General features: G+C 55.0%; 2 protein-coding genes across 2 annotated transcripts; both read right to left on the reverse strand.

The window, feature by feature from the left end:
* Positions 1 to 585: 585 nt before the first annotated feature.
* ACR (acrosin) lies at positions 586 to 17642 on the reverse strand. The gene is made up of 10 exons (XM_066990554.1): positions 17048 to 17642; positions 16542 to 16739; positions 16006 to 16271; positions 15578 to 15723; positions 14746 to 15111; positions 2871 to 2974; positions 2365 to 2562; positions 1829 to 2094; positions 1401 to 1546; positions 586 to 936 (listed from the first exon to the last, which is right to left on the reverse strand). The coding sequence occupies exons 1-10, from the start codon at positions 17146 to 17148 to the stop codon at positions 586 to 588; spliced, it is 2142 nt and encodes a 713-aa protein (XP_066846655.1). The 5' UTR covers positions 17149 to 17642.
* On the reverse strand, positions 6375 to 11165 carry ARSA (arylsulfatase A). Its single transcript, XM_066992682.1, has 8 exons — positions 10843 to 11165; positions 10273 to 10513; positions 9562 to 9780; positions 8898 to 9067; positions 8299 to 8423; positions 7995 to 8122; positions 7470 to 7572; positions 6375 to 7363 (listed from the first exon to the last, which is right to left on the reverse strand). Exons 1-8 carry the CDS (start codon positions 11097 to 11099, stop codon positions 7062 to 7064), a joined length of 1545 nt encoding a protein of 514 aa, XP_066848783.1. The 5' UTR covers positions 11100 to 11165; the 3' UTR covers positions 6375 to 7061.
* Positions 17643 to 18446: the final 804 nt, after the last annotated feature.

Below are 18446 nucleotides of genomic sequence, written 5' to 3' on the forward strand. Positions count from 1 at the left end.
ATGGAAATTAAGTCCCTGTAATAGCTGTGGCTGGATGTCAAGCTCCTCAGCTATTCATTGAGGCAGGCTCTGGATCTTTCCTGATCTGAGTCTCCTGGTGCATGAGCTAGTCCACCTTTAAGTTCACAGGTGCATTGTGCGCGCGTGCGCACACACACACACATCCCACCAGTAGCTGGCTCTGGGGATACTTATGTTGCCAGCTGCTGTCCCTGAGACCTCTGGGCCAGTACTATCTGCATTCCCTTGTCCTCTTGCACCCTCCTCCCTCAGCAGGCATGGCTTCAGCCTTTTCGGGTGACACTTTCTTTCCCCTTTGTGGCCTATGGTCTGCATATTTTGCAGGTGCCAAGTATGGAAATACTCGCACAGGAGACTGAATTGGGATGAGGCATGGTTAGCTGTGGAAATAGGCAGTTTTATTTCTTGAACTAAGTATATTTGAGTAAGTAAAACTAGAGGAGAGTGGGCAGGACAGAGCAGGCCTTTGGCACTGGGGCTGCCTTTGGATCACCAGATACTGCCCCTGAAGAAAATGGTTATAGTACACTGTAGCCTGCAACTAGATCATGTTCAGCTTGCTGCTCAAGCATTATTTCCCCTTATAACCTGCAGGAGTTCCTGCAACAAATTAAAGAATTCCAGGAGTTTCTTGCGTGGAAATGCACATGATATAAATGGGCCTGATGATGGTGATGGTGTTGGCCTTGGCCTGTGAACAGTGGTTGAGACAAAGACTGGCTGTGGTGTTGAAGTAGCCTCTCCTGCTGGATGCAGTCCCATCTGTACCAGGATCCATTCGTAAAAGTGCTGAGTGGAGGCGTATACTCCAGGCCGACGCATTCTACCACAGCCTGTCCCCCAGCTGGTCACACCAACGAGCCAGAAGTAGTCAGCAGTGTTATCTTTGCACACGAGAGGACCACCGCTGTCACCCTGCAGTGGAGGAGAGAAGCCTAAGGTGTTACTAGGTGTCCGCTGTCAGCAGCAGAGCTGGCTCCTCTCTCCCAGCTCCTCCCAGAGCTGTATTCACAGCACAGAAAAGCTCTGCTTGGATTCTGGAGCCTACAGTGGCTTTTCTGGGAGGAGGTCGTGGACATGGAAGGTAGGTCTCTCTCTCTCTCATGTCTCCTGTGCAACAATCCCGGCTGTGGGAAGAAGGGTGTTCCAGGAGTGGGTCTGCCGGGCACCAAGAACATTGCATGGGCTCTCTGGGCAGTCTTGGGGATATGGGACAAGGGGAGCCTTGGCAAGGACCTGCAGATGGGAAAGGGGAGGTGAGCTCCAGAAGTGGTGGGGACCCAGAGCTAGAAGGGTGGCTTGCATGTGCTGGTGTTCGTTTGGGCAGGTACGTCAGGGCTACCCACATGGCAGTGTGTTGACTTGTAGCATGCTCCTACCTGGCAGGTGTCGATGCCACCCTGCATATAACCAGCACACAAGTTGTGGGTCTTGATGGCCCCTCTATACCACCGGCTGCTGTTGCAGAGCTTGGTGTCAATGAGATGGACCATGGCCTCCTGCAGGACATCGGGAGATCGTCCAGCTGCGAGCAGATAGAGGAATTGGCACCCAGCAACTCATTGCTGGTTCTTTTCCCCCCTGCCTGGGTGAACCCCTTCCCCAACCCTTGGCTTTGTGTCTTGAGAGGCACTGTGCTTATGTTTCCCTTCTGTCTTGCTTTGGGAAATGGGTCTGGCCCACCTCTCTGTAGGCGTTCTTCCCCATGGCTTGACCCTGGGTTGTGCCTCTGCCATCAGGTAAGCCCAACCCGTCTCCCCAGCATGCTAAACTTTCACTCTGGACAGCAGTGTTTTTGGGAACTCACATCTTTCCTCTGTGGAACCCCAACCACTGATGTAGCAGGTTGACAGCTCTGACACTCTCAGCGAGGCATCAGGCACGCAGGCAAGTTGTATATAGTAGCTGCACTGGACAGGTTGGTCCAATTCCAGCAGTGCAACGTCGTACCCTGTTTTGATATTTCTATAGTATTCATGAATCACTAGCCGCTTAATATTGCGCACTTCAACCTCAGGGCCCAGCTGAGTCAACCGGTTGGCACCGATCACCACACGCCACATCGTGACATAACTGGAAGGAGATAGAGAAAGGGGTCAGACGGAGGCAGAGCCATGTGCTGTAGCAGCCCAGCAGTTCCCTGAACTCTGCTTTATGGAGGAAAAAGGAAAGCAGTGCTATGAGGGTTGTGATAGCCCTTGTATGCTTTGGGCACAAGGAACATTGATGTGGAGGCTGCTAGGAAGCTCGGCGTGAGCCGAGCCTTCTCACAAGCAGTCCCTCAGCTGGGTTTTGCAGTGCCCAGGCACCGGCCATATTGCAGGGAAACAGATGGGCCCTTACCTTGCATTATCGAAGCAGTGTGCTGCTGTGAGGACCCACTGTGGGCTGATGAGGGACCCTCCACATACATGCCCAACGCCTGAATACCAGGGATTCTGGATGCTGACGATCCAGGGCCAGGCCCCTGGCTGGGCATTCGTGCCACCCACGACGCGCATCATGCCGTAGTGATCGGCCATGGGCCGGAGCCCGCAGGTCCTGTAATCAGAAACTCTTTACTGCCTTGCTCGCCTTTCCTTTGCTCTGTTCACGCTGAAGGTGAGCCGCCTTCCCTCCCCATGAGGCACCATGTGGACAGCGGGGCCCCTGGGTTGTCTCTGACCATGCCCATTTCTGCTTTAGCCCTGCAGATGAGTCGTGCCAGCAGCCCGGGTGCTGGTGAGGCATCAAGCTTCCCCCATGGGGTCTTGGAAGCTCTGGTGTGGCTACAGGGGACGAGGGGACGTCCTCCAGTGAACTCCATAAGGGTCCCCCCAGGCTCCCTCCCAAAGCCTCAGGCCACTCACCCACAGTTTCCTGATGTGCCTTGCACAGGCCAGCACATGGCCAGCAACAGGAGGAGGGGCAGCACCTTCATCACTCCCCGTGGCAAGAGGCAGCTGCTCATGCCCTGGGCTTGTCACGACCAACGCAGCAGCTGATCGTGGTGTGGTGCCCGCGTTGCCCACGGAGCCCTCAGCGCCAACGCCGATGTCACAGAGCCCCTGGTTCCGGGTGCTGGGCACGGCTGTGCCGGTGCCACCTGGGTGGCTGCACGGGGGGGTTCCAGGCAGGAAAGGAGGCGGAAGCTGGGCTTGGGCTCCCCTGACAGACACCCCCTGAACGCTCTTCTGGTGGCACGAGCGTGTGCAGGCCACACGGCAGGCACAGCTCATGGCTCCAAGCACTGCCTGCTGACAGCTAGCAGGAGACACCAAAGCGTGATTTTGTAACCTGTGTGGGAAGTTCACTGCCACCCTGCTCTCTGCAGCTGCTTACCAGCAGGTTCTCCCCGAAGACACACACCAGAGCACATAGCTACTGTAGACAGTATGCATGTGTGAACGCTGTGGAGCTAGGCTGGATACAGCTGGGGCAGATGAGCAGTGAGTCGTGTAAGCTGAACAAGCCAAGCATACCAACGCAGGGTTAACCTTCCTACACAACTCATAGTGGAAATGCACAGCTTACACAGGCTATGTCAGCCATAGCAACATCCTGTAGCAGGATTCACGTTGTTGATCTTAATGAGTAATATTGTCATTCTTGGCCTAGTCTGGCAATATCAGTTGTGGAGTCTGGTATATGTGGCTAAACACACGTAGTTCTATTGATATTGCTGCTCTCAGCTCCACATTCTCCATGGCTTTGCTAAATACTGCATCAACCTCTTATCAGCCTGCTTCCTACTGCTGTATGGGTGAAACCCATCTCGTTTGCATGCTGGAATGCTGGGAAGTTATGGGAGAAAGGCTGGGGCCAGCCACTTGGACTGCAATTTTTCCAAGCAGGACTGGGTCCCCAGAAAGAAGAGAACAGTGACTTCACAGAATCACAGAATTGTAGGGGTTGGAAGGGACCTCAAGAGATCATCGGGTCCAACTCCCCTGCCAAAGCAGGTTCCCCAGGCAGGCGTCCAGACGGGCCTTGAATATCTCCAGAGAAGGAGATCCCACAACCTCCCTGGGCAGCCTGTTCCAGTGCTCTGTCACCCTCACCATGAAGAAGTTCTTTTGCATGTTGGTGCGGAAATTCCTGTGCTCCATTTTGTGGCCATTGCCCCTTGTCCTGTCCCCACAAACCACTGAGAAGAGGTTGGCCAAATCCCACTGTCTCCCACACCTCAGGTATTTATACACATTGATAAGATCCCCTCTCAGTCTTCTCTTCTCCAGGCTGAACAGGCCCAGGTCTCTCAGCCTTTCCTCAAAGGGGAGATGCTCCAGGCCCAGTACCATCTTTGTGGCCCTCCGCTGGACTCTTTCCAGGAGTTCCCTGTCTTTTTTGTACCGGGGAGCCCAGAACTGGACACAGTACTCCAGGTGAGGCCTGGCCAGGGCGGAGTAGAGGGGGAGGATCACCTCCCTTGACCTGCTGGCCATGCTCCTTTTAATGCATGCCAGGATCCCGTTGGTCTTCTTGGCCACGAGGGCACACTGCTGGCTCATGGTCAACCTGTCGTCCACCAGGACCCCCAGGTCCTTCTCCACAGAGCTCCTCTCCAGCAGGTCAGCCTGTACTGATACATTCAGTAAGAACATAAGACTTGAAGAACAGCAGCTGTAAAGCTTGTGAGAGGTGGGGGAGTTTCCTACTGCTATCTGTGCTTGTGCAAATGGATGTAAAGGCAACCTAGTTCCTTGGATGTCAGAGAAGCACAAGATTCAGCCTCTGGTTGAAAGTGGAATAGCTGTTCTTAAGATCCTTGATGCTGAGCATGGCTTTATAGGCACCAGAACTGGGCTCCAAACAAACTGGACTCAAAACTGCTGTGTCTGAAAATTGACCTGATGGTGGTGCCTCAAATCTGCCTATAGTAGACAGAAGGCCTTAGAGAAGACGACTTGTTTTCTGTGGATACAAGGCCCAGGTACTTGTAATGCCATAAGGAATCACAGCTCCTTGGGACCCAGCAGTTGGAAACACCACGTGGGGCCAGCTACTGGGGGGATCACTGTGCACATGCATTTCACTTAGTTAACTTGAAGCTGGATTAGCTCATGAACAAGAGGAGACTCTTTCTGTCATTTGGATGCAGCCCACCTGATTGCAATCAGCTCCAGCATTCACAGACCTTACAGATGGACCAGGCCTACCAACTGCCAGCCACATCTCCACCTTCTGGAGTCATGAGGTGTTTGTTGTCATACAGACTTGTTTGAGCTGCATACCCTAAGCTGCTTCATAGAATCATAGAATATCCCAAGTTGGAAGGGACCCACAAGGATCATCGAGTCCAACTCCCGGCACCACACAGGTCTACTCAAAAATTCAGGCCATGTGACTAAGAGTATATTCCAAACGCTTCTTAAACTCCAACAGGCTTGGTGTCATGACTACGTCCCTGGGGAGCCTGTTCCAGTGTGTGACCAACCTCTCAGTGAAGAGCCTTTTCCAGATATCGAGCCTGAACCTCCCCTGTCACAGCTTGACACCATTTCCTTGGGTCCTATCACTGGTCCCTAAAGAGAATAGATCGGTGCCTGCCCCTCCACTCCCCCTCGTGAGGAAGCTGTAGATGACAGTGCAATGAGGTTTCCCCTCAGCCTCCTCTTTTACAGGCTGAACAGACCAAGTGACCTCAGCCGCTCCTCGTATGTCTTCCCCTCTAGGCCCTTCGCCATCTTTGCAGCCCTTCTATGGACACTCTCCAACAGTTTCACTTCCTTTTTGTACTGTGGTGCCCAAATCTGCCCACAGTACTCAAGGTGAGGCCACACCAGCGCAGAGTAGAGCAGGATAATCCCTTCCCTTGACCGACTAGCAATGCTGTGCTTGAGGCACCCCAGGACGCGGTTGGCCCTCCTGGCTGCCAGGGCGCACTGCTGGCTCATATTCAACTTGCTGTCAACCACAACCCCCAGATCCCCCCCTGCGGGGCTGCTCTCCAGCGTCTCGTCACCCAGTCTGTACGTATAACCAGGGCTGCCCCGTCCCAGGTGCAGGACCCGGCACATGCTCTTGTTAAACTTCATGCGGTTGGTGATTGCCCAGATCTCCAATCTGTCCGGATCTCTCTGCAAGGCCTTTTCACCCCCAACAGAGTCAACAGCTTCTCCCAGTTTAGTATCATCAGCAAATTTACTCAAAACACCCTTCTAGTCCTACATCCAAGTCGTTTATGAAAAAAATGAAAAGAACTTGCCCTAAAATGGAACTGTGGGGGACCCCATTGGTGACTGGCCACCAGCCTGATGTAACCCCATTTACCATAACCCTTTGAGCCCTACCCATCAGACAACTGTTCACCCATCATACGTTTTTATCTAGCAGTATATGCTGGACATTTTGTCCAGTAGGATCCTAAGAGAAACTGTATCGAAAGCTTTAATGAAATCCAAAAAGATTACATCAACTGGCTTCCCTTGATCAACTAGACGGGTGATCTTATAAAAGGAAATCAAATTTGTTAAACAGAACCTACCCTTCATGAACCCATGTTGGCTGTGACCTATGACTGCATTGTCCCCCAGGTGCGTTTCAGTAACTCCCTAGGAGACTTCCCACCTAGACATATACCTTCTGCTGTATCTGTACAGAACCCCGCCCCGTAAACCGCAAGGACCATCCATCTCATCATTCTCTTACTGTGCCCTTAGCCCTCGGAAAGTGATGATGCTGCAGCTCTCAACTGCTCAGCATACTTCCAACTGAGCTGAGATCTCCACTGGGGCATGCCCTTTGCTTCATCTTAAACATGGTCTAGAAGGAGCTGTGCTGGCTCTGGTGATGATGCTACATCCTGGTCCCTCCCTGATCAAGTCAGAGTTTCTCTCAAGAGAGCTCAGCTTGAAGGTCCAACAAATATTTGCACACCCAGCAGGGTTGGTAACCTTCCAACCCTGCAGCTCACTATGCCAGCACACTGTCAGAAGTGTCACTGAGCCAAACTTCCAAGGTAGCTCCAAGGCTAAGCTTGATTAGTTGCGGGGGAGGGTCTGGTGCATTTGGGACAGGCACCACTGTGAAGCAACAGAAGGGGATGGAGCAGCAAGAGACTAGGAGCAGTGGCAGCAGGAGGGCTTGGGAGTACAGTTTGGTACGCAGCAGGGTTGCAGGGCAGGATCCCTGCCCTTCCTGATTTGACTTTCTCCAAACTCCATGTGCTGTTCAAAAAGCATCTTCTCCAGTTTGATGTCCTTCAGAACTTGCCAAATCTCCGGCCCTGCAGCACTCTGCAACAAATCATAGTTCTCAGCAGGGTCTGACTCCAAGTCAAAGAGCAGTGGTGGCACATGATGGGTCAGTGGGGTCAGCCCATGGCAGGCTTGGTCTGGGGTGGTATCACTGTGAAAGGAACCTGCAACAGAAATGTCCAAGTGTAGCTCAGCTGCTACTCAGCTTTTGACAGCAGAACCAGGCAGGACTTCACAAAGCTGCCCGTGCAGAAGGGAGGCGGGACTAACCTTGTGTGAAGTAATGGGCCTTGTACTTCCCAAGCCTGACAGCAAAGGGGCCATGCAGCGGATCAGGGGATGGTGGGTAGAAGAACATGGTCTGACGGGGACTCTGTGGAAAGCAACAGAGGTGATCTTGTCTGTGCAGCCATGAAGCTGGACAAGAGCCCAAGTACACGACCAGACAGTCTCCAGGGAATCACAAAGAAGCCCTGACACTACAGCCAGAACATGGCCAGAAAATGAGGAAGCTAACGAGCAGCAGCATCCTGTTTGCTCCCTGCTCAAAGCTGCAGAGGCTCCTGTCCATCCACTGCAGCCACAGGGACTAGGCTTCGCAAGACGTTGTGGTTGTTACAGTGTGCCCCAGAGCAGACCAGGGAAGCCCATGGCACGGTCCAGACCAGACAAAATCTCCCAGCTCATGGGTCTCCCCCTGACCCCTCAGCTGGCACTGATCATCACGCGCATAGCTCAGGCCTCATACCCAGCCTTCACATACCGCACCAGCCAGAACTGGCCTGCAGGACTCACCTTCCCTGATCCAAACAGCACTGGACTGAGGTCATAGCCATCCAGGGTAACGCTGGGAAGAGCCGCTCCGGCCAAGGCAGTCAGCGTTGGCAGGATGTCCAGGGTGCTTGCCAGCTCATGAGTCACCCCTGCCACCCACGACAGCAAGGCACAAAGAAAGGTTCAAATGCCTGATCCCACTCTCATCCCTACCATCCTCGCTTCTCTCCCCTCCTCTGCTTGTCCCAAGGCAACTGAGTTGCCATGACACCCCTGCCTTGGCTGGTATAAGCACACAAAAGGCACAAGCAGTGCTGAGTCTCACCTGGAGTGATATGGCCTGGCCAATAAGCTACTGCTGGTTCCCGCATGCCACCTTCATATGTTGTGCCCTTCCCGCATCTCAGAAGGCCAGAGCTTCCTCCACGTGCCATCCGCATGGTAGAAGGGCTGTGAGAGAGAAGAACCACCTACCATCAGTTTCACAGGTCCACACAACCCGTTCCCTGCTTGCCAGTGGGACCATGACAAGAAACACACTGTGCCAGTGACACTGAGATCCTTTCCAGCCTTGTGAGGCAGGAGGCATGGGAGGGGTGAAGAAGCTGTGCAAGACACCTGAGCAGGGCACTAGAGACTGAGGCCACCCACACATGAAAGGAATCTGGGGATATTCAGGCTGCATAGTCCTGGACCTAAGCCGGTGCAGCTTCTGCCTGTGAGGGGTACAGCTGATTGATGGGAGCAAGGAGATCATGCAATAGGTCCTCAGCAGAACAGTGTCCACCCACTGACTCAGTTCAGGTCACTAGGATGTCACCTGGCACTGCCACGCCATGTCCCTTGGGCCCCAGTCAATGGGGTCCCATATCATGGTAGTACAGTCTTATCAGTGGATGAAGTCCCTCCAGGGAGCCCACTCACCCATTGTCAGAGGTGAAAAACACCAAGGTTGTGTTCAAAAGACCATTCTCTTGCAGCGCCTGCAGCAGCTGTCCCACTGAGCCATCGAACTCTGAAAGTGCATCACCAAATGGCCCACGCTGTGACTGTCCTGCATACTCCTGGCTTGCAAACTGGGGGTAGTGTGTATGCTGGAGAAAAGGCAGAGAGGGTTGCTACACAAACTCCCAGAGTTGCGTTTCTTTCCCAACTCACTCAGAGACAGCGAAAACCCCAGCTAGGACAGAGATATATGACAATGCCCAAGACATAACAAGGGGCATGCCCCCAAGTTTCAGAAACACCTCCCAGAAATGGTACAAAGAAGCTGAGTCCCGGGCAGGATGCGTAGACTCAGACGGTAGTAAGGTTTCCCAGATGGACTACTGGCCAAGGGAAACAGCCAACGTTCCAGAAAGCAGCCACGCAAGAATAACACCAGAACGGTGCTGCCACAGAGCCTGGACATGGGAACACCGAACCCAAGTCAGCCAGGCGTGGGGAGTTCACCCATCCCTCATCCAAGTATTGACTGCTCAGCACAGCCCAAGGGCTACAGGAGCTGAGGTGCTTCCCAGCTCTCCAGAGCTGAACAAAGGCTTCCTCCCCCACCCTCAGACCTGGAATAGCCCTCCCCCTCTCCTACATGGGAGGCATAGTAGAGCAGGAAGGGCAGGCCTCTTTGTGCACAGTCAGCAATGAAGTCCCGGGAAAATTTGTTGTAGAGTGGCACCAGATCAGGGAAGGAGACTGGCTGTTGCACGATGCTTTGGTTCCAGAGCAGTGGGACTGGCACAAGGTTCTGGTCGCAAGTCCCAAAACACTTGGTATCAGGTGGGAAGCAGGTGAGATTCTGACAGGGGCCCTGGAGAGAACAAACAACACTGCCTTTCATCTGTTCTGCAGGACAGTGAATGGAAGGGGACAAAGAGACTCACAGCAACCCACCACCAGGTCCTACAAGAACCCTTTGGGCAACCACTCTCAGAAACCCAGGGGTCTGTGTCCACCCTAGCACCATCCAAGGACCATGCTGCACCAGTATCACTTTCTGCTGACAGCAGTTCAGATATTTCTTTATAGCCCAGAAGCTGACCTTCCGTCCTGCAATCCACTAAAGGGTGTACATCCTCAGGCACAACTGCTACCTATGATCTGCAGAACTGCTCTACCATACGAAAAACTCAGAGAAGGTCTTTCCCCACCAACGTCCATTTCCCTGGCCTACGGCCACCCACACCCATCTGCCCATGCAGGCACAAACTCAGCCTACACGTCCTCAAACACAAGGTTCACCTTTGAGGCACTCCCCCCACCTGGTCCTGATGCACCCTCGTGGGCTGGACCCATCTCTCACCTGGTCGTGGGAGTACGGCACTCCCAAGAAGTGGTCAAAGCCCTGGTGGATGGGCAGGAAGGAGCCATTAATGCCCACGCCAAGGTGCCACTTGCCAACCATGGCCGTAGCATAGCCCTTGGCCTTCAGCACCTCTGCAACAGTGACCTCAGACAGCGGCAGGCCTCCCCGGGAGTCCGGGTCAAACACGCCAGGGTAAACCCCGGAGCGCATCTGGAAGCGGCCTGTCAGCAGGGCTGCCCTGCGGAAGAGATCGGAGAGGCAGGAGACGGCCGTGACAGCCGGCACGGCACGGCACGGCACAGCCGGCGCCCCGCCCCACACCACCCGGCGGCCCGCAGCTCTTCTCCGCGGCGGGTCCCTCACTCCTGGGGACCTCGCGCCCCGGCCTCAGAGCCGCCGCCGCCAGCCCCCCGCCGCCGCGGGGCCGCGCGCCCGGCCCCCTCCCAGCGCGGCTGCGCCTCGGCGCCTCCCGGGGCGCAGCGGCTTCACCGCCTGCCCCTCCGGCACCGCGGGTCGCTGCCGAGCGCCGCCCCGATGCCTGCCCCCGCCCCGCGGCAGCTCCCGTACCGGGACGGGCTGCACACCGGGGCGCTGCTGTAGAAGCTGGTGAACCGCAGCCCCCGAGAAGCCATCCGGTCCAGGTTGGGCGTGGCGGAAGAAGGGTGCCCGTAGCTCCCCAGATCCCCGAAGCCCAGGTCGTCCGCCAGCAGCACGACGAAGCTGGGCAGGGCGCCGGGCAGGGCGCCGGCCGCCCCGCGCAGGGCCGCCGCCAGCAGCAGGGCCCGCAGCGGGACCCGCGCTGGGAGCGGGCGCCGCGGCCCCATGGCGCTGCCGCCGCCTGCCGCGGGCTGTGCCGGGCGGGCGCTCCCCCGGCCCGCGCGGCCAGCCACGTGACCCAGCGGCGGCGCGGGGCATGCCGGGGCGGTGGCGGCCGGGGGCGTCCCGCTGCCGGCCCGCGGCGGAACGGGGCGGGCTGGGGCCGGGCCGCCGGGAGGCTGCCGGGGGGCGGTGAGCACCTCGGAGGGAGGCGGCGAGCGGGGCCGGGCTGTGTGTGCCCCGGCCGGCTGGCCCAGGCCTCTGCTCCCGGGTGCCTGCTGTCTGGAAGAAGTGACCTGGCTTCTCCCCGGGTGCCTGCGGGGCGCAAAATCAGTAGAGTGAGCTTTGTTCGGGGCAGACTAGGCCCTGTGGGAGTCCTGGTGCTCCTCAAGTGAGGTGTGTATTTGTACAGCAATGACAGAATTTCATGTTTACGAATAAGAGCTGCTGGCAGCGCTTGGGACACAGAAGCCCGTATCCCTCGCGGTCAATGAGTTGCAATCAGAGTAAGGAAGGGGCCGTGCAAAGAGCAATAGCAATTCTGTGGTGGGAGTCTGCACCTGAGAAGACTCTTGCTGTGCCTGCTTTTGAAAACGAGAAAACTCAGAAGACAGGCACTGAAAACGAATTGGGGCCTAATATCCTGAAGAGCACCATGTGCTTAATGTACCCAAAATGAGATTAAAGCAAGACCAGAGATCTTGTACTAACAGATGTACTGGTGGTGGGATGGGGTTAACCACACAGCAGGCAGAGGTGAGGACTTTCACCCAAAAACAAAGCAGGTGTAAAACTTGCTGAAGTCCTAGTCTGGATGTTGTCATGTGGATACACCGTATTTTGTATTCAGCCTGTGTAATCAATCTATTCTGGATTTTGCCATTATTACTAGTCAGCACTTCCTAAGACCCATCCCACTTTTACAACCACTTTATAATTTGCTTGGGAACTTAGCTTCCCATCACTCCCTATTCTCAACAGTTCAGACTGCTGGTATAGCTCCTGGCCTTCCCACGTGTGTCACCTTGTGCCTCCTAAAGGCCTGGCCCTGGCACAAGTAGGGTGCTCGGGCTGCTGCTTCTGCTGTGTTCATTGCCATCAATTATTCAGGGCCAAGAGGCAGAGCAAGTGGGCTGGTACTGCAGCAGGAGGCAAAGCTGCTGTATAATTCATGTAGCCTACTTCATTCATAGGGCATTGCAGTGGTTGCCTTGCAGTGCCTGGCCATGGTGACTGTGGCACAAGGGGATGGCAGGCAGGATGCTGAGGGGAGGAGAACAACTGCAGTTCTGAGCTCTGGAAGGGCACGACATGAGGACAGAGTTTTAGGAACCAGACAAGGAAGAGGGAAGGACATGTGGGACTGTGTGCACTGTGCACAGGTGACATAGTTGTACGGAGCCAGGCAAGGCACTGTGTGACTGCTTCAGGCTGCACCAATGCCAGCAAGCAGGGGTAGAACATACAGATGAACAGTGTCCATGCGGCTGGGCTTAGAAGGGGAGGTCCAAGTGACTGCTGCATTGCTGTGGGAGCCCACTCTGCAAGGACACGTGCAGGCACGTTGTGGTTGGGAATGGTAAGGGTAGATTTTACAGGCTGAGTGCATGAGAGTGGATTGTGAGCTTGTGGGGTGCTTGCTAGTTGTATGTTTGAGAGCAGCCCCACATGTGTAGGGAGTGTGCTCTGCATATGCACGTACCACTTTGGATGCAGTGTGTGCATGCATGCGGGTAACCAGCTGGGTGCACACTGTGCATATGCGTATTGGGTGTGCATACACTGTGTGTCTGCGTCTAGTCTCTTTGTATGTTGTGCTCATGTGCACAAGAAGCAATGCCTTTACCAGCACCCACATAGTACAAAAAAACACAACCCGGAACTTTTCTGCCTCTCCAGTTATCAGGACTGGCGTTCAGTAGTGAACCATACATGCAGCTTTACTCCCTTGATTCATAGGCAGAGCAGATTCATATATCCTTCAAATAATAGCATGGGAATTAAGTCCATGTAATAGCTGTGGCTGGATGTCAAGCTCCTCAGCCACTCATTGGGGCAGACCTTGGGTCTTTCCTGATCTGGATCTCCTGGTGCGAGAGCTAGTCCACCTTTAAGTTCACTGGTGCATTGCATGCACACCCACACAAGGACCCCACCAGTAGCTGGCTCTAGAGACACTTGATGTTGCCAGCTGCTGTCCCTAAGACCTCTGGGCGGTAAATACCTGCATTAAATACCTGCAGTAAATACCTGCATTCCCTTGTCCCATTGCTTGCACCCTCCTCCCTGAGCAAGTATGGTTTCAGCTTTCTTCATAGAATCATAGAATCACAGAATGGCTTGGGTTGGAAGGGACCTGAAAGGTCATCTAGTTCCAGCCCCCCTGCCGTGGGCAGGGATGCCACCCACTAGATCAGGTTGCTCAGGGCCTCATCTAACCTAGTCTCGAACACCTCCAGGGATGGGGCATCTACTACCTGAAAGGAAATAAGCTGTGGGGAGCTGGGGGTCGGCCTCTTCTCTCACTAGTGATAGGACTAGAGGGAATGGCCTCGAGTTGTGCCAGGGGAGGTTTAGGTTCGAAATTAGGAGACATTTCTTCTCAGAAAGAGTAGTCAGGCATTGGAACAGGTTGCTCAGCGAAGTGGTGGAGTCACTGTCCCTGGGGGGTGTTTAAGGTAAGGTTGGACGTGGTGCTTAGCGACATGGTTCAGTGGGTGACGTTGGTAGTAGGGCGATGGTTGGATCAGATGATCTTGGGGGTCTCTTCCAACCTTAATGATTCTGTGATTCTGTGCTTCTCTCTGGGCAACCTGTTCCAGTGTCTCACCACCCTTACAGTGAAGAATTTCCTCCTAACCTCTAATCTAAATCTCCCCTCTTTTAGTTTAAAACCATCTCCCCTTGTCCTGTCATTATCTGATCGAAGTTTCTCTCCATCTTTTTTATAAGATCTCTTTAAATACTGAAAAGCCACAGTGAGGTCATCCTGGAGCCTTCTCTAGGCTGAACAGCCCCAGCTCTCTCAGCCTATTTTCACAGGAGAGGTGCTCCAGCTCCTTGATCATCTTCGTGGCCCTCCTCTGAACCCACTCTAACAGCCCCACATCCTCCTTGTGCTGGGGGCACCAGACCTGGACGCAGGGCTCCAGGTGGACCTGACGAGGGCAGAGTAGAGGGGGCCAATTCCCTCCCCCCCCCCGCTGGACACTCCTTTTTCGATGCAGCCCGGGATGCAGTTGGCCTGGGCAGCGAGTGTGCACTGCTGGCTCATGTTGAATGCGCCCCAAGTCCTTCTCTGCAAGGCTGCCCTCACTGAGTTCTTCTCCCAGTCTGTACTTGTACTTTTGGGGTGACTCTTTCTGCTTTGTGACCCATGGTCTGCACACAGCCTTATTTTGCAAGTGCCACGTATGGAAATCCTTGCCTTGCACAGGAGATTGAACTGGGATGAGGCATGGTTAGCTGTGAAAATAGGCAGTTTTATTTCTTGAACTAAGTATATTTGAGTAAGTAAAACTAGAGGAGAGTGGGCAGGACAGAGCAGGCCTTTGGCACTGGGGCTGCCTTTGGATCACCAGATACTGCCCCTGAAGAAAATGGTTATAGTACACTGTAGCCTGCACTGGATCATGCTCAGCCTGCTGCTCAAGCATTATTTCCCCTTAGGGCATACAGGAGCTCCTGCACCCGAGTAAAGAATTCTTTGAGTTTCTGAAGAGGAAATGGGCAGTCGTTAATCTTGCTTGTTTGTGTTGGTATTGGCCTTGGCCTCTGGAAAGGAGTGGAGGCAGTGAGAAAATGACTCCAATCCCGTGAAGTTGGACGTGAAGTTGGAGAGGTTCGTACTGATGAGTGCAGTCCCATCTGTACCAGGATCCATTCGTAAAAGTGCTGAGTGGAGGCGTATACTCCAGGCCGACGCATTCTACCACAGCCTGTCCCCCAGCTGGTCACACCAACGAGCCAGAAGTAGTCAGCAGTGTTATCTTTGCACACGAGAGGACCACCGCTGTCACCCTGCAGTGGAGGAGAGAAGCCTAAGGTGTTACTAGGTGTCCGCTGTCAGCAGCAGAGCTGGCTCCTCTCTCCCAGCTCCTCCCAGAGCTGTATTCACAGCACAGAAAAGCTCTGCTTGGATTCTGGAGCCTACAGTGGCTTTTCTGGGAGGAGGTCGTGGACATGGAAGGTAGGTCTCTCTCTCTCTCTCATGTCTCCTGTGCAACAATCCCAGCTGTGGGAAGAAGGGTGTTCCAGGAGTGGGTCTGCCGGGCACCAAGAACATTGCATGGGCTCTCTGGGCAGTCTTGGGGATATGGGACAAGGGGAGCCTTGGCAAGGACCTGCAGATGGGAAAGGGGAGGTGAGCTCCAGAAGTGGTGGGGACCCAGAGCTAGAAGGGTGGCTTGCATGTGCTGGTGTTCGTTTGGGCAGGTACGTCAGGGCTACCCACATGGCAGTGTGTTGACTTGTAGCATGCTCCTACCTGGCAGGTGTCGATGCCACCCTGCATATAACCAGCACACAAGTTGTGGGTCTTGATGGCCCCTCTATACCACCGGCTGCTGTTGCAGAGCTTGGTGTCAATGAGATGGACCATGGCCTCCTGCAGGACATCGGGAGATCGTCCAGCTGCGAGCAGATAGAGGAATTGGCACCCAGCAACTCATTGCTGGTTCTTTTCCCCCCTGCCTGGGTGAACCCCTTCCCCAACCCTTGGCTTTGTGTCTTGAGAGGCACTGTGCTTATGTTTCCCTTCTGTCTTGCTTTGGGAAATGGGTCTGGCCCACCTCTCTGTAGGCGTTCTTCCCCATGGCTTGACCCTGGGTTGTGCCTCTGCCATCAGGTAAGCCCAACCCGTCTCCCCAGCATGCTAAACTTTCACTCTGGACAGCAGTGTTTTTGGGAACTCACATCTTTCCTCTGTGGAACCCCAACCACTGATGTAGCAGGTTGACAGCTCTGACACTCTCAGCGAGGCATCAGGCACGCAGGCAAGTTGTATATAGTAGCTGCACTGGACAGGTTGGTCCAATTCCAGCAGTGCAACGTCGTACCCTGTTTTGATATTTCTATAGTATTCATGAATCACTAGCCGCTTAATATTGCGCACTTCAACCTCAGGGCCCAGCTGAGTCAACCGGTTGGCACCGATCACCACACGCCACATCGTGACATAACTGGAAGGAGATAGAGAAAGGGGTCAGACGGAGGCAGAGCCATGTGCTGTAGCAGCCCAGCAGTTCCCTGAACTCTGCTTTATGGAGGAAAAAGGAAAGCAGTGCTATGAGGGTTGTGATAGCCCTTGTATGCTTTGGGCACAAGGAACATTGATGTGGAGGCTGCTAGGAAGCTCGGCGTGAGCCGAGCCTTCTCACAAGCAGTCCCTCAGCTGGGTTTTGCAGTGCCCAGGCACCGGCCATATTGCAGGGAAACAGATGGGCCCTTACCTTGCATTATCGAAGCAGTGTGCTGCTGTGAGGACCCACTGTGGGCTGATGAGGGACCCTCCACATACATGCCCAACGCCTGAATACCAGGGATTCTGGATGCTGACGATCCAGGGCCAGGCCCCTGGCTGGGCATTCGTGCCACCCACGACGCGCATCATGCCGTAGTGATCGGCCATGGGCCGGAGCCCGCAGGTCCTGTAATCAGAAACTCTTTACTGCCTTGCTCGCCTTTCCTTTGCTCTGTTCACGCTGAAGGTGAGCCGCCTTCCCTCCCCATGAGGCACCATGTGGACAGCGGGGCCCCTGGGTTGTCTCTGACCATGCCCATTTCTGCTTTAGCCCTGCAGATGAGTCGTGCCAGCAGCCCGGGTGCTGGTGAGGCATCAAGCTTCCCCCATGGGGTCTTGGAAGCTCTGGTGTGGCTACAGGGGACGAGGGGACGTCCTCCAGTGAACTCCATAAGGGTCCCCCCAGGCTCCCTCCCAAAGCCTCAGGCTACTCACACACAGTTTCCTGATGTGCCTTGCACAGGCCAGCACATGGCCAGCAACAGGAGGAGGGGCAGCACCTTCATCACTCCCCGTGGCAAGAGGCAGCTGCTCATGCCCTGGGCTTGTCACGACCAACGCAGCAGCTGATCGTGGTGTGGTGCCCGCGTTGCCCACGGAGCCCTCAGCGCCAACGCCGATGTCACAGAGCCCCTGGTTCCGGGTGCTGGGCACGGCTGTGCCGGTGCCACCTGGGTGGCTGCACGGGGGGGTTCCAGGCAGGAAAGGAGGCGGAAGCTGGGCTTGGGCTCCCCTGACAGACACCCCCTGAACGCTCTTCTGGTGGCACGAGCGTGTGCAGGCCACACGGCAGGCACAGCTCATGGCTCCAAGCACTGCCTGCTGACAGCTAGCAGGAGACACCAAAGCGTGATTTTGTAACCTGTGTGGGAAGTTCACTGCCACCCTGCTCTCTGCAGCTGCTTACCAGCAGGTTCTCCCCGAAGACACACACCAGAGCACATAGCTACTGTAGACAGTATGCATGTGTGAGCGCTGTGGAGCTAGGCTGGATACAGCTGGGGCAGATGAGCAGTGAGTGACATGCAGTTTCAATGAATCCTGGTGATGCATGCCATGTCCATGCATAAGTACACAGATGTGTTGAAGTGCCTTTTGGTGGTGTCCACTCCGAGTGTGCACACACCAGGCATGCTTGCACTCTGAATGGGTGCACCCTGTATCTACGTACACACATCGTGTGCGTGCACCTTGTACACATTCATTGTAGCATAGGTGATTTGTGTGTGCAGACTGTGAAGATGCATTCTCAGATTCATGTGTGCATGCCATGTGTGCCTGCTTTCCATATTGTACAAGAGATTTGTATGTGCACATTACTTGGTGCTGGTGTGCAATGTGTATTGGTGTGTGTGTGCTGACGTGCGGTGTGTTTGTGCGTGTGTGTGTTTTGGTGTGCAGAATGTGTGTTAGTTTGCAGTCATACTCTGTGTGTTGATGTGCAGTCAGACTGTGTGTGTATGTGTTGGCATGCTGTCTGCGTGTGTATGTGCATGTGCAGCTATTGGTGTGCAGCGTGTGATAGCGCGCATGGCGTTTGTTATACACGTGTTGGTGTGCGGTCCACGTGCATGCATGCGTGTTGGGTTGCTGCGTGTGCGTGTTGGTGTGCAGGCTGTGTACCTGTGGGGGTGCGGCCGTGTTGATGTGCAACCTGTGTTTGCGGGGTGCGGTGTGTGGCCCCGTCTGTCCGCACACGCGGACCGTGCCGCCAGGGGTCGCCGCCGCCCGTCGCGGGGTCCCGGCCCCGCGGTGCGGGAGGGCCGTGGTCCTCTCCCCCCGCGGACCGTGCCGGGGGGGGGGGGCTGTCCCCCCTTGTGTCCCCATGCCGGGG

Source organism: Anser cygnoides, chromosome 1 (assembly GCF_040182565.1).
Source record: "Anser cygnoides isolate HZ-2024a breed goose chromosome 1, Taihu_goose_T2T_genome, whole genome shotgun sequence".
In the NCBI taxonomy this organism is placed as follows: Eukaryota; Metazoa; Chordata; class Aves; order Anseriformes; family Anatidae; genus Anser; species Anser cygnoides.

Coding starts and splice junctions, on each gene's coding strand:
- ACR (XM_066990554.1), bottom strand. CDS start 17,148: ATGAGCAGCTGCCTCTTGCCACGGGGAGTGATGAAGGTGCTGCCCCTC. Junction 16,272..16,541: donor CACTGCTTCGATAATGCAAG/GTAAGGGCCCAT, acceptor ATCTCCTTCCAG/TTATGTCACGATGTGGCGTG. Junction 937..1,400: donor GTGGCATCGACACCTGCCAG/GTAGGAGCATGC, acceptor CCTCCACTGCAG/GGTGACAGCGGTGGTCCTCT.
- ARSA (XM_066992682.1), bottom strand. CDS start 11,099: ATGGGGCCGCGGCGCCCGCTCCCAGCGCGGGTCCCGCTGCGGGCCCTG. Junction 8,424..8,897: donor TTTTTCACCTCTGACAATGG/GTGAGTGGGCTC, acceptor TCTCTCTCACAG/CCCTTCTACCATGCGGATGG. Junction 8,123..8,298: donor GCCAGGCCATATCACTCCAG/GTGAGACTCAGC, acceptor CGTGGGTGGCAG/GGGTGACTCATGAGCTGGCA.